Raw genomic sequence first — 14,724 nt, forward strand, 5'->3', positions numbered from 1 at the left:
CAGAGGATAATCTGCCGGGGTTGGTTCTCCACCCATCATGTGGGTTCCGGAAAATCGAGATCGGCAGTCCCCACCTTCCCCTTTACCAGCAAAGCTGTCTCCCCAACTCGCAACGTTTTCTCCAACTGCTCACAGTGAAAGCCTAAGACAGGGGATTGCTGTGAGTTCCAAGCCAGCCTGGGATACTTGAGGCCCTGTCTCAAACCCCCTAACACCCAGAAGCGTCGGGCTGGAGAGGTTAAGAGCACTGACTGCTATTCCAGAGGTCCTGAGTTCAATTCCCAGTAACCACATGGTGGCCCACAACCCGCTATAGTGATGCCCTCTACTGGCCTGCAGGTGTACATGCAGGCAAAACATTATACATAATAATAAATAAATCCTTTTAAAAAATTAAAAAAACAAAACAGAAGCGTGGGAGCGGGGCAGGCCCACTCAGGTATCCCGTCCAGGACGGGAGAAGGCGGGAAAGCGTCTCCGGTCCTGCGCCCTGCTTCCCGGCGCTGACAGCGCGGGAGCCGCTCGGCGCGCGGGACGCCTCCTGCGCATGCGCAGCGCGCTGGCTAGTCTCTCCCGCCACAGATAGTTCCCGGCGCCGCTGCTTCACGCCGCCACCTCTCCTGGCGGACTCGGCAGAGATGGAGCCGCTGGACGAGCTGGACCTGCTGCTGCTGGAAGAGGACGGCGGAGGGGAGGCCGCGCCGCGGGTGGAGCTGTGAGCGGGCGGGCGGAGGGCGGCGGGCGGGACCCGCGCAGCCGTCCCTGGCTTTAGCTGGAGGGTTTTCCTCTTGTCCGCCTGTTCCTTTGGAGCTGGTCTTGTGGAGTCCACGCTGGCCTTGAGCTTGCTGCTTTTTCACAACTGCTTAGCACTGTCGTTAATACCTTGGATTGTGGCGATCGGAGGAGCACCTGTGGAAGTTCTTTGCTTTCAAGCCAGAAATCGCCTTTAGAGAGGCCCAGGGATAGCTTTTTGTGAGAAGTTATTTACGGGTATGTGTGCATGTGCCTGCGTTTAGAGGCACCTCCTGGCGCTGGAGTTATAAGTAGTGGTGAGCTGTAAGCGAGGAGTGTTGGGAACTGAACTTAGGTCCTCTGCAAAACCAATGCATCCACGGAGCCATCTCTCCAGCTCAGTGTATCTCTCAAAAGCACCTCTAGGTGTCACCGTCTACGTCAGGAAAATCTTGGCGAGAGGCTAAGTAGGTGTTGAGTGATACATTTACAAAACAACGGATTGTAGAGCCAGCGGAAGAGGTTGGTAGGCGAAGGTGGAAGGCATGGTCTCTCCATAGTCATGACTGACCTGAATGAGACTTTCCGTATACACCGGCTAGCCTTGAACTCGCAGAAATCCTCTTGCCTCTCCCCCGTAGTGCTGGGCTCAAAGGTGTGTGCCACCATGCCTGGCAGGCATTTAATGTTTTTAACTGGAGAGAGTTGGTGACTTGGTCAGATTATGGAAACCGTTTCCTGAGGAGCCCGAGGGGCAAGTTTGCTTTCCTGACAAGGAGAGGGAGGCCAGGGCCTCTTCCTGCGTCTGTACTGTGTTGGACTAGATTTGTTTAGTGGTGCAGGGGAACCAACACTGATTTACAGTAGGCCTAAGCCCTCTAATGCTTAAAGATTCATATGATTGGCATCTCCTGGCAGGAATTGCAGTGAACCTCCCGTGCTGTTCTCCGGGCCCCCTCCCCCTCCCCCTCTTTAAATCAGTGACTGAGATCAGGCACAGCTTGGCAAGCAGGTGCTATGCCACTCAACTGTGCCCTACCAAGTATATTAGTTATTTGGAAAACTGATCAAAATATCTCCCTTTCGTTGTACTTTGTAAAGGCGTTCAAGGATGGTAGGAACTTGTTTCAATATTTTCTAGGTTTTAAGGTAGTCCAGGCTAGCCTTGAACTGAGACGTGTAGCCCAGCCTAGTGTTTGTTTTGCTGCTGTTGTTTTACACAGGGTCTCATTTTTGTAGCCCAGGCTGACCTTGTGTGGTAAGAGGCAGAAGCGGGCCCTAGAGGCCCAAGAAGAAACAGCCATGCGGGTCAATTCATGGCCAGTTCAGGTATTTGTGAGAGTTGTCCAAACTGGTGGGTACTCTCGTGTTTGTGAAGACTGACCATCTCCCCTGCAAACTCCCCACCCCGATCCTAACCATTACTGCCTACTAGGTTAAAAACCAGTCACAGTATATGTCGCAGTGTGTAGAGGACAAAGCCAGTCTTGTGCTATTGGGAGCTCTCTACCCTTTGATACCGACCCTCTACAGATAGTCTGCCTTCTTACTTAGAGCAGCTTGGGTGTCTCATGCTTCCATCTCTTTTTGTTTGTTTGTTTGTTTGTTTTTCGAGACTGGGTTTCTCTGTGTAGCCTTGGCTGTCCTGGACTGACTTTGTAGACCAGGTTGGCCTCGAACTCACAGCGATCCGCCTGCCTCTGCCTCCCGAGTGCTGGGATTAAAGGCGTGCGCCACCACGCCCAGCGATGCTTCCATCTCTTGCACCACTGTATTTGTGGTAGTCCCCCCCTGCCTCACCCTCCCAAGCCCTGGGATTATAATTTTGAGCCATCATGTACAGCTTCACTTAGTACTTATGTGTTTTGTGACAGAGTTTCTCTGTGTAGCCTTGGCTGTCATGGACTCACTTTGTAGACCTGGCTGGCCTGGAACTCAGAGATCTGCCTGCCTCTGTCTCCCTAGTGCTGGGATTAAAGGGACATGCCAGCACGCCTGGCTAGGACTAATTTTTTAAAAAATATTTATTATGAATACAGTATGATCAGATCACATTATAGATGGTTGTGAGCCACCATGTGGTTGCTGGGAATTGAACTCAGGACCTCTGAAAGAGCAGTCAGTGCTCTTAACTACTGAGCCGTCTCTCCAGCCCTAAGACTCATTTTTTGTTTGTTTTGAAAGGGTGCCTCATGTAGTCCAGGCTAGCCCAAACTCCCTATGTATCTAAGGATGCCGCAATTTTCTTGCTGCGTCCCACGTGCTGGGATTACAAGGATGAGCCACCACACATAGACAGTTTATGCTGTGCTGGGGATCAGATTGACTCCTGGGGTTTTGTATATGCTTGGCAAACAGTCTGCCAACTGAGCTCCAGCGCCAGTCTCTGTAACAGGAATTCTCCCCCTGTGTGTCTGTTCAGTTTAAGGTTTTCTGATCAAACAAAGCTAGAACACTAGATTGACTCCTAGATAGTCCAGGCAAGCTGCTGCTTACGTCACGGCTCTGATAGGATGGTTTTTGTGTTTACGCTTTAGGCTTCAGAGGAAGGTGGAAGCTTTCTTTCCTAACACAGTTCTGAGCCAAGGAGTGGATAACCGGTACCTGGTGCTGGCTGTTGAGACCTCGCAGAACGAAAGAGGAAACGAGGAAAAGCGCTTGGTCATCACCGCGTCCCAGGAACTGGAGCGCGAAGAGCTGTGCATCCTGAGGAGTGGCTGGTGATTTGCGTTTGACTTTGAACCATGGCTTGGTGGTCTGGAGGAGGTTTTCCCGTTTCTGTTTGCTTTCGGATACAGGCGCTCGCATAGCCTAGGTGCCCACCTACTCACCTCCCAAGCGCTGGGATTACCTGGCATGATTTTGGTAGCCTGGAGGATGGCACCTTCCACGAGGCCTGGGTGTGCTAGGTAAACACTCCGCCACTGAGCTCTAGTGCCAGCTCCAGGCTGTCATCTGAAAACCCAACTTGTGTGGGTTAATTAGTTATTAGTTAGAAAGGTGCGTGCCACCAAAACTGACAACCAGAGTTTGATACCTTCAAACCACATAGTAGAAGAAGAGGACAGAACGACCTCCACCCCATGCAGGCACACAAAACAAACACACTAAGAAAGGAGAAAAATAAGTCTTTTTTTTTTTTTTTTTCCGAGACAAGGTTTCTCTGTGTGTATCCCTGGCTGTCCTGGACTCGCTTTGTACACCAGGCTGGCCTCAAACTCACAGGGATCCACCTGCCTCTGCCTCCTGAGTGCTGGGATTAAAGGCATGCGCCACCACGCCCAGCTGAGATGAATAAATCTTAAGGGTGTGAAAAAGAAAGGTTTGAGGAATGGCTCAGGGATTAAGAACACTTTCTGCTCTTGCAGAGGTCCTGGGTTTGGTTCCCAGTGAGCATCCACGTGGCAGCTCACAACTCCCTGTAACTCCAGTCCCAGATGATCTGAGACCCTTCTCTGGCCTCCTTAGGCACTGCACGCATGTGGTACGCATACAATCAGTCACATGCATGTACATTTAATAAAACAATCATTTTAAAAAGGAGAAAGATTTTTCTGGCTTATTGAAAGTGTGGCCGTCAGCCGGGCGTGGTGGCGCACGCCTTTAATCCCAGCACTTGGGAGGCAGAGGCAGGCGGATCGCTGTGAGTTCGAGGCCAGCCTGATCTACAAAGTGAGTCCAGGACAGCCAAGGCTAACACAGAGAGACCCTGTCTCGAAAAACAAAAAACAAAAACAAAAAAAAAAAAAAAAAAAAGAAAGTGTGGCCGTCACTTAAGCATCCTAGTTCTTTGTTTGTTTTTTGTTTTTTCGAGACAGGGTTTCTCTGTGTAGCCTTGGCTGTCCTGGACTCACTTTGTAGACCAGGCTGGCCTCGAACTCACAGCGATTCGCCTGCCTCTGCCTCCCGAGGGCTGGGATTAAAGGCGTGCACCACCACGCCCGGCTGCATCCTAGTTCTTTTGTGCTCCAAATTGACAAGCTAAATTTGTTTAATTTTAATTTATATTTAAAATTTTAAAAAAATTTACATTATGTGTGTAAGTGTTTCGTCTGTATGTTCAGACACCATGTGTGTACCTGGAGGCCGGAAGAGTATTGGATGCCCTGGACTTGGAGTCATAGACAGTTGTGAGCTGCAATCGTGGATGCTAGGAACTGAACCAGGGTCCTCTGCAAGGGCAGACGATGCTCTTAACTATAGAAATATCTCTGCAGCACCCCCTGCCCCTTAAGTGAAAAAAATTTTTTGGGGGGGTGTTTCAAGACTAGGTTGCTCTGTGCAGCCTTGACTATCCTGGACTCACTTTGTAGACAAGGCTGGCCTCGAACTCACAGAGATCTGTCTGCCTCTGCCTCTCAAGTGCTGGGATTAGAGGTGTGCGCCACCACTGCCCGGCTTCTGTTTCCTTTCTTTTTTTTTTTTTTTTTTTTTTTTTTTTGAGGCAGGGTCTCTCTGTATTAGCCTTGGCTGTCCTGGACTCGCTTTGTAGACCAGGCTGGCCTCGAACTCAGTGATCCACCTGCCTCTGCCTCCCGAGTGCTGGGATTAAAGGCGTGCGCCGCCACGCCCGGCCTCTGTTTCCTTTCTTGAACCCAGAGGCTTAGGAATGTTTGTTCTTAGGATAAAATGCTTGATGTTTCTGGGAGTGTTTATCTGTGGGAACCTAGGTTATACATTTCTACGTCACCCTGGCCTTGTTTCAGGTGTTCGGTACCAGTGGAGCCAGGGGACGTCATTCACTTAGAGGGAGACCGCACATCTAAGACGTGGGTAATTGATGATGACTCGGGGTATTTGATTCTGTACCCAGACATGCTGATCTCTGGCACAAGCGTCGCCAGTAGTATTCGGTGCATGAGGAGAGCCGTCCTGAGTGAGACCTTCAGGGTAAGCAATTTCAGTCAGACTCCTGAGTGCTTCCTTCTGCTGTGCTGAGGGTGTCCAAGGCCTTGCTCTGCTGCTGAGCTGCATGGTCAGCCCCTAGGGAACCCCTCCCCACTCACGTCACTCAGTCCTCACTGTTTTACAGAGGGCAAGTGGGCTGAGAGCTGGTAGCTGTGCCACTTGCCCAGAGTCACATACCCAGTAACTGCAGTGCTGGGGCTCAGACCAGGTATGTGGCCCTCAGAGTTTTATTTAGCGTTTAATAGCAATACTTAAATCTTTGTGGGGGTGCGTGACTGTGTCCAGCTCCCCCCCCCCCCACCTCCCCTTCTTAAGCTCAAGGACAATTTTCTTAGAATTTAAAAGAACAGCTCCATGGGAGGCAAGCTGTCAGTCTCAATCTTTCTGTCAGGCTGTGCTACTGTTCCTGGCTGGCTGTTCTTAATATGGGATCCAGGAATCAAACTCAGGGCAGTAGTTTCGTGGGGCAAGTGTTAGAGTTTAGAGGAAGAAGTACCTTGGCAGGTTGGGGCTAAGGTGTGCCACAAAGAGATCATACCATGAAACAGATGTAACAGCAGAGGTTTATGGGGAGGAGGTAGCGAAAGGCTATCACAGAATGGGATCCTGAGAGAGAGACAGAACAGAAGACACGGAGAGCCTTGATGTCGGGTGGGGTTTTTTAAAGAGTATGTTTAGCACATAGGAACATATGCATGCAGCTAAGTGCTGACAGTGGGGCACCAGGTATGCAAGTGGTGTGCAGACATACATGTGGACAAAACATCCATGCTCGGGAAAATGAACTAGTGAAAAAACTCTGTAGCTGGGTGTGATGGTGCACACCTGTAATCTCAGCACTCAGGGAGGCAGAGGCAGGCGGATCTCTCTGAGTTTGAGGCCAACCTGGTCTACAAATTGAGTCAGCACAGCCAAAGCTACACAGAGAAACCCTGCCTCGAACCAACACCACCACAAAACAAACAAGCAAACAAACAAACAAAAAAACCAAGTAAAACCCAAAACTTTACTAATGTATTGACATTTGTCCTAGTTCATGTTGCCTTCATAGTGTATAATCACTGTGTTAATGTGTTGACATGAGATGTGCACGTGACTTGCTTTAATAGGTTTCTGATCCAGCCACTCGCCAAATGCTGACCGGTACCATTCTCCATGAAGTCTTTCAAAAAGCCATAAGTGAGAGCTTTGCCCCAGACAAGCTGCAAGAGCTTGCTTTTCAAACTGTCCAAGAAATCCGGCATTTGAAGGAAATGTAAGTAACAGAGAAGTGTAACTGGATCATTCAGGTTTCTGGAAGGAGACCCTTTGGTATGGCGAGTGTAGCCGAAGTTCAGCCATCCTGCTCACAGTTTCCTGTGGTGTCTCTGGGCAACAGGGGCTCTTGGGTAACGTTACTGAAACACCCTACACGTGTGCTCAAGACAGACTGTGCTACACAGTCCTCAGCCACATCCTCAGAGAGCATGTGACAATTACTTTTCGGTTAGATCTAGAAACCGACAAAGTGAGCACTTCCTGGGTTTGGAATCAATCAGGCAGAGGGAAAGTTCACTTCCGGCTTTGCCAGCTTTAATGATGTGCAGACTTTTGTGGCTCCCTACCCAAAGATTGGCCTGTTGTGTTATCCTTTTCTAAGTGTGTATATGTTGAGTCATCCCGTCCCGTTTCCACTGCTCTGCTGTATAATCCAGGGTAGGTGGCTTACCCGCTCCCAGCGAGTTGGCTCCTGCTGGCCCACTGTACGAGAGTGTTTGGGTTACCTACGGTGCATGAGTTTGTTTGGTTTTAGACTTCATCTTGCTTTTTATTTTTGTCTATTTGTGTCTGTGACGTGGGCCAAGCACATGTGGGCAGCATGTGATGATGGGGGCAGCTCTGTGCAGTTGTTTCTCCACATTTACACGGGTTCCGGAGATCTCAGCCTTGTGGGGCCAATGCTCTTACCTGCTGAGCCCACTGGCTGACACCTCCCTCCCTCTCCTCCTCCCTCCCTGCCTTTTTTCTGTAATTTTGAGTCAGGCTGGCCATGCCCAGCAGGCTGGCTTGGCACTTCTGTGTTGTGCAGGCTGCCCTGTGACCTGTGATTCCTCAGTGTCCACCCCTGCTGCTTAGCTTATCCACTGGCACCAGCACACTTGGTTTTGTCTCTTATTTCTGTCTTGTTTTGTTTTTAATTTTAATAATAATAAAAAAAAGTTAGCTGGGTGTGGTGACACGCACACCTTTAACCTCAGTATGAGGGAGGCAGAGGCAGGCAGATCTCTGTGAGTTCGAGGCTAGCCTGGTCTACAAAGTGAGTCCAGGACAGCCAAGGCTACACAGAAACCCTGTCTCAACCAAAAACAACAACAACAAAAATCTATTTGTGGTGCATGTTTGTGCATGTGCAGCCTCCTTAGAGGCTAGAAAAGGCGTTAGAGCCCTTGGAACTGTACTTACAGACAGATATGCATGCTGGGAGTCAAACTCTAGTACCTGCAAGAGCCACAAGTGCTTGGAACTGCTGAGCCATCTCTCCAGCCGTTCATTTCTTTACTCGGAAGCAGTTCGCCTTTTTTTTTTTTTTTTTAAAGAGGTAGTTTGGATTTTTCAAGACAGGGTTTCTCTTTGTAGCCTTGGTGGCTGACCTAGAACTCCATTTGTAGACATGGCTGGCTTGGAATTCACTCATAGAGATCTGACTGACTCTGCCTTCTGAGTACTGGGATTAAAGTTGTGTGTAGCGCACCCAGATTTTACTTTATATAAGTTTTAAAAATTTATTTATTATTTATATAGTGTTCTGCTTGCATGAACCCCTGCATGCCAGAGGTGGGTACCAAATCTCATTATAGATGTCTATAAGCCACCATAGGGTTACTGGGAATTGAACTCAGGTTCTCTGGAAGAGCAGCCAGTGCATGCTTGTACCACATTTGGAAACATCCATTCATTAGCCTGTTTCAATATTTTCTTCATTTATATTTATTATATTTATGTTTTCTTATTCAGTTCCCCCCCCCCTTTTTTTTTTTGGCAGGTATCGCTTAAATGTGAGTCAAGATGAAATAAAATGTGATGTTGAGGAGTATCTCCCCTCCTTTTCTAAGTGGGCCGAGGACTTCATGAGTAGAGGCCCTTCCTCTCGACTCCCTCAAGTGCAGCTCTCTCTGTAAGAAGTGGATTTTATTGATGTGCTGTTCAGTTTTTTTTAAACAGGATTCATTTATGCTTATTGGTTCAAAGCTTTTTGGGTTTTGTTTGTTCTTCACGTGTTTAAGACGGGGTCTTACTGCCTAATTCTGGTAGACCAGGCTAGGCTAAAACTCATACAGATCTGCCTGCCTCTCCACAGCCAATTCCAAGTTGTTTAAAGGGGGCTGGAGAGATGACTCAGTGGTTAAGAGCACTTACAGAGGACTGAGTTCTGTTCCCAGAACTCAAGTGAGACAATTTCTGTAATTCCCGTTCCAGAGAATCTGGTGCCTTCCTTATTCTGGCCCCTGAAGACGCCTGCATACACTGGTGCATAGAAACTCAAGTACACAGAGCTTTCAAAGCTTTTTATTTTATTTTATTTTTTTTGAGACAGGATTTCTCTGTGTAGCCTTGGCTGTCCTGGACTCACTTTGTAGACCAGGCTGGCCTCGAACTCACAGCGATCCGCCTGCCTCTGCCTCCCGAGTGCTGGGATTAAAGGCGTGCGCCACCACGTCCGGCCTCAAAACTTTTTAAAGGTCGAGATGTAGGTCTGCAAGGTGGCTCAGCTGGTGAACCCACTTCCTTTCACACGGTGGGAGTTGAATATTGTCATCTGATTTTCATATGCGTGCCATAGCATTCGTGGGTCCACATATTTACACGCAAGCGCGCACACAAAGTAAATACATAAACAAAAATAAATTAAGGCAGAGTTTCCTGAAATAGCTATAGCTGGCCTAGAACTCACAGAGATTCGTAATTCCCCTTCGTCTGCCTCCTGAGTGTTGGGACTGAAGAGATGAACCACCAGGGCTGGCTAAGCTTCAACAATTGATCATTTTGTTGTTATTGTTTTTCACAAGTTAGTTGTCTGTAGTATCTTTTCATGACCAAAAACTATTGAGTAGAGAATTTCATTTTCATTCTAATGTTAGTCAATAGCATTTCATAAAGATTTTCAATGTTTTTTATTTTATTTGTTTTGTTTTGTTTTGTTTTGTTTTTGAGACAGGGTTTCTCTGTGTAGCCTTGGCTGTCCTGGACTCACTTTGTAGACCAGGCTGGCCTTGAACTCATAGGAATCCGCCTGCCTCTGCCTCCTGAGTGCTGGGGTTAAAGGCTTGCGCCACCACTGCCCGGCAAAATTTTCACTGTTTTGTGACTGGAGAGATGGCTCAGCGGTTAAGAGCACTGATTGCTCTTCCAGAGGTCCTGAGTTCAAGACCCAGCAACCACATAGTGGCTTATGACCATCTATCATGGGATCTGGTGCCTTCTGTTATACAGGCATACATGCAAATAGAACACTCATATGTATAAATAAATAAATCTTTGTAAAAAATTTTTACTGTTAGAATAGTTTTTTTTTTTTTTTTTGGTTTTTCGAGACAGGGTTTCTCGGTGTAGCCTTGGCTGTCCTGGACTCTCTTTGTAGACCAGGCTGGCCTCGAACTCACAGCGATCCGCCTGCCTCTGCCTCCCGAGTGCTGGGATTAAAGGCGTGCGCCACCACGCCCGGCCCTATTAGAATAGTTTTGATTTAGCCAGGCGTGGTGGCGCATGCCTTTAGTCCCAGTACTCGGAAGGCAGAGGCAGGTGGATCTCTGTGAGTTCGAGGCCAGTCTGGTCTACAGAGTGAGCCCAGGACAGCCAAGGCTACATAGAGAAACCCTGTCTCAAAAAAAAAAAACCCCACAAAACATTAAATAAAATAAAAGAAAATAAAAAGAGGAGTGAAGAAATGGCTCAGCTGTTAAGAGCACTGTCTGCTCTTCCAGAGGTTCTGAGTTCAATTTCTACAACCACATGGTGGCTCACAACCATCTATAATGGGATCTGGTGCCCTCTTCTGGACTACAGGTGTATATGCAGGCAGAGCACTGTATACATAATAATAAATAAATAGTGGGAAAAAGAAAAAAAAAAAGAACAGTTTTGATTTGTCTTACCTTTTATGTTTTTCCATCCTCCAGTGGGCACCATGATTTTGGGCCCTAAAATGCTTTTGGAAAGTACTTGATTACATCACTGATTCTCGACACTTGTCATAGCCACAGTGTTTTTAGCAGCTGCCTGAGCAGGAGGATTCAGTTCAGTCAATCATCTGCCAAACACCATGGCAGTTTTTTGTTTGTTTGTTTAAGATTTATTTATTATTTATACAGTATTCTGCCTACATGCTAGAAGAGGCCACCAGGTCACATTATAGATGGTTGTGAGCCACCATGTGGTTGCTGGGAATTGAACTTAGGACCTTTGGAAGAGCAGCCAGTACTCTTAACCTCTGAGCCATCTCTCCAGCCCCATCTGTGGCAGCTTTTCTGTCTTGTTCCCAGGTGATGCAAATATTATAGGTTAGAAAACAAGACTTCCAGCAATCAGAAGAGATACTTGTGTAGCAGTCAGTGGTCAGGTGTGGAGTGAGCTGTGTTCTAATTAAGCATCTGTGTTTCTTTTCAGGCCAAGTGATGGTAGCAACAGAGGTTCATCTTGTAACATTGAAGTGGTAAAGTCACTGGATATTGAAGAAAGCATCTGGTCCCCTAGGTTTGGACTGAAGGGTAAAATAGACGTTACAGTTGGTGTCAAAATACATCGAGATTATAAAACAAAATATAAGATAATGCCACTGGAGCTTAAAACTGGCAAAGAATCAAATTCTATTGAACACCGAGGTCAGGTATAACTCTTAAACAAACATTTGTAGTGTTGAGGGTCTTTTGTTTTGTTTTGTTTTGTTTTGTTTCTTCGAGACAGGGTTTCTCTGTGTAGCCTTGGCTCTCCTGGACTTGCTTTGTAGACCAGGCTGGGCTCAAACTCACAGAGATCTGCTTGCCTTTGCTTCCCAAGTGCTGGGATTAAAGGTGTGCACCACCACGCCCAGCTATGTTGAGGATTGTTTTTTTTTTAAAGATTTATTTATTTATTATGTATACAGTGCTCTGTGTGCATGTACACCTGCATACCGGAAGAGTATGCATTAGATCACATTATAGATGGTTGTGAGCCACCATGTGGTTGCTGGGAATTGAACTCAGGACCTCTGGAAGAGCAGTCCATGCTCTTAACCTCTGAGCCAACTCTCCAGCCCCTATGTTGAGGATCTTTAATCATAAACTCTGTTTTACTATCTTCTTCCAGCTCAGGCAGTGTCTTTGTTTCATATTGTACTTTTTCATGTGTGACTGAAGTTTGGAGTACTCAGCTTGTTTCATCAGTACTTATATATTCGGTGGAAAGTTTTCTTCAGCTGTTTAGTACAAGAGCTTGGAAAAGGGACTTTTATTCATGTGTTTCAATTGTCTGGGAGGCTTACTGCCTCTGTCTGCTAACCTAGCCCTAGTCCTTGAAGCTTCTAGCCTCTGTACTATGTAACTGAGGCCTACAATGTTTTCATCCTCAGACTTACTGCTTAATAAGCATCAAATCTCCTGGAACTGGAGTTAATGTTGTGAGTGGTCATGTGGGTGCTTGATTTGAAGCTTGTTCCTCCGGAAGAGCAGTCTTTTGTTTGTTTGATTGGTTTTGGTTTTGGAGACAAGAGTTTTTCTGTTTAACAGCCCTGCCTGTCCTGGAACTTGCTTTGTAGACCAGGCTGGCCTCAAACATAGAGATCCACCTGCCTCTGCCTCCCGGGTGCTGGGATTAAAGGTGTGCGCCCCCATGTCTGGCCACAGACAGTCAGTACTCTAAACTGCTCAGCCATCTTTCCCAGCTCTTGCCAAATTATTTTTCTCCCCTTTGGTTGTTTCAAACAAGGTCTCTAGGTCTGGCTATTCTGGAGCTCACTATGTAGACCAGGCTACCCTGGAGCTCATTATGTAGATCACTTGGCTCACTATGTAGACCAGGCTATCCTGGTCCTCCAAGGCATGCACCACCACTCCAGGCAGGCAGGCCGTATTTGTGTTGGAGCTAGTGGTTTCCTCTTCTGGACACTTTTAATGTTAACCCTCCAGCAAGTGATGAGAATTCCTGCTTTGGGAAAGTCACTGCTAGTTTTGTTCAATTGTCATAGTGACTAGTGATGTAAATTGTGAGCGTTTCAGGCTTCATTTATTTAAGTTGGGAAGTTATGCGTAACGGCTATTTAACTGTTGAGGTGAGGAAACCGTTTTCTCTCTCCCTCCTTGTCTTCATGGTTTTTAGGCAGGTACTCTGCCACTGAGCCACGGCCCCATTTCCCAATCCACTACATTTGTTTGACACTGAATTTGGTTTGTCACCTTTACCAGGTGATTGTTCCTTTTCCATATGTGCTGGTTCCAGACGAGGTAGGGAGAGAGCGAGTCACAGTTTGTTTGACAGTCTTTCTTACACAGGTGGTCCTGTACACGCTGCTCAGCCAGGAGAGACGAGAGGACCCCGAAGCTGGCTGGCTTCTCTACCTCAAGACAGGGCAGATGTACCCTGTGCCGGCCAACCATCTGGACAAAAGAGGTTGAACTCTTCTCTTTTTGGCTTTCCCTCTCTGACCCTGCTCCAGCTGTCAGCTTCTGTTGATGCTTTTTGTTGCTGTTGTTGTTGTTGTTTTGTTTTTCTAGACAGAGTTTCTCTGTGTAGCCCTGGCTGTCCTGGACTCACTCTGTAGATCAGGCTGTCCTCGAACTCACAGAGATCCATCTGCTTCTGCCTCCAATATGCAGGGATTAAAGGTGTGTGCCACCACTGCCTGGTTTGGTGGTACTTTCATGCTACTTGCTAGACCATACTACAAGTTGTAACCTGTAGTTATATACTTTATAAATTTATCATTTATTTATTTATTTATAAACATTTTATTTAACTTTATGTGCGTTGGTGTGAGAGTGTGAGATCTTGGAGTTACAGACAGTTGTGAGCTGCTATGTGGGTGCTGGGAATTGAACCCCGGTCCTTTAGAAGAGCAGGCAATGTTCTTAACCACTGAGCCATCTCTCCAGCCCCATAAATTTATCATTTATTTTTATTTATTATTCTTTTTTAAAAAGATTTATTTATTTATTGTATATGAGTGCTTTATCTGCAGAAGAGGGCATCAGATCACATTATAGATGGCTGTGAGCCACCATGTGGTTGCTGGGAATTGAACTCAGGACCTCTGGAAGAGCAGGTGGAGCTCTTAACCACTGAACCATCTTGGAAGAACCAAAACTCATTAAGTGTACAAAACCTTGAAGTACACCTTCACGTTATGACTATGGTTACTCAATACAGAGGTGAATACCCATATTCTTCTCTACTTTTTTTATTTTTATTCCTCCCAAGACAGGGTTTTCTGTGTGGCCTTGGCTGTCCTGGACTCACTCTGTAGACCTCCGGCTCACAGAGATCCACCTGCCTTGTGCCCCATCACGCCCAGCTCTCTACTTTGCTTTTTAAATATGAAGCTTTGGCTGGTAGAAGCTGTGCCTTCTTCTGAAAAGCCACCTTTCCCTGTCCCCAGAACTGCTAAAGCTCAGGAACCAGCTGGCGTTCTCCCTGCTGCACCGAGTGAGCAGAGCGGCTGCCAGGGACGGGGCTCAGCTCTCTGCCTTGCCGCAAATAATCGAGGAAGAGAAAACCTGTAAATATTGTACACAGATGGGCAACTGCGCTCTTTATAGCAGGTAACCATGCTGGCGTGAATGCGTGCATGTGTGTGTGTGTGTCCGTGTGCGCTTGTGTGCGCGCGCGAGCGTTTTAAGACAGGGTCTTTGTTTGTTTATTATGTGTATAGTGTTCTTCGAAGAGATCACTAGATCTCATTAGAGATGATTGTGAGCCACCATGTAGTTGCTGGGAATTGAACTCAGGACCTTTGGAAGTGCAGTTAGTGCTTTAAAGCTCTGAGCCATCTCTCCAGCCCTTAAGACAGGGTCTCGTGTAGCCCAGGCTGGTGGTCTCAAGATTGCTATATAGCTGAAGATGACCTTGAACTTT

The 14,724-nt window shown here is 47.1% G+C and overlaps 1 protein-coding gene across 1 annotated transcript in view; it reads left to right on the forward strand.

Annotated features, from left to right (window-relative positions):
* The first annotated feature begins 581 nt into the window (after positions 1-581).
* The window catches only part of DNA2 (DNA replication helicase/nuclease 2), a 36,211-nt gene continuing 22,068 nt past the window's right edge, over positions 582-14,724 (forward strand). Inside the window, exons 1-8 of the mRNA XM_084751988.1 lie at positions 582-715; positions 3,270-3,452; positions 5,439-5,622; positions 6,750-6,895; positions 8,663-8,794; positions 11,284-11,503; positions 13,146-13,263; positions 14,249-14,411. Coding sequence (XP_084608114.1) covers positions 639-715; positions 3,270-3,452; positions 5,439-5,622; positions 6,750-6,895; positions 8,663-8,794; positions 11,284-11,503; positions 13,146-13,263; positions 14,249-14,411 — 1,223 coding nt within the window. The 5' untranslated portion in view covers positions 582-638. The remainder of the gene's footprint in view (positions 716-3,269; positions 3,453-5,438; positions 5,623-6,749; positions 6,896-8,662; positions 8,795-11,283; positions 11,504-13,145; positions 13,264-14,248; positions 14,412-14,724) is intronic.

This window comes from Acomys minous, assembly GCF_964271855.1.
Source record: "Acomys minous genome assembly, chromosome: 13".
Taxonomy (NCBI): Eukaryota; Metazoa; Chordata; class Mammalia; order Rodentia; family Muridae; genus Acomys; species Acomys minous.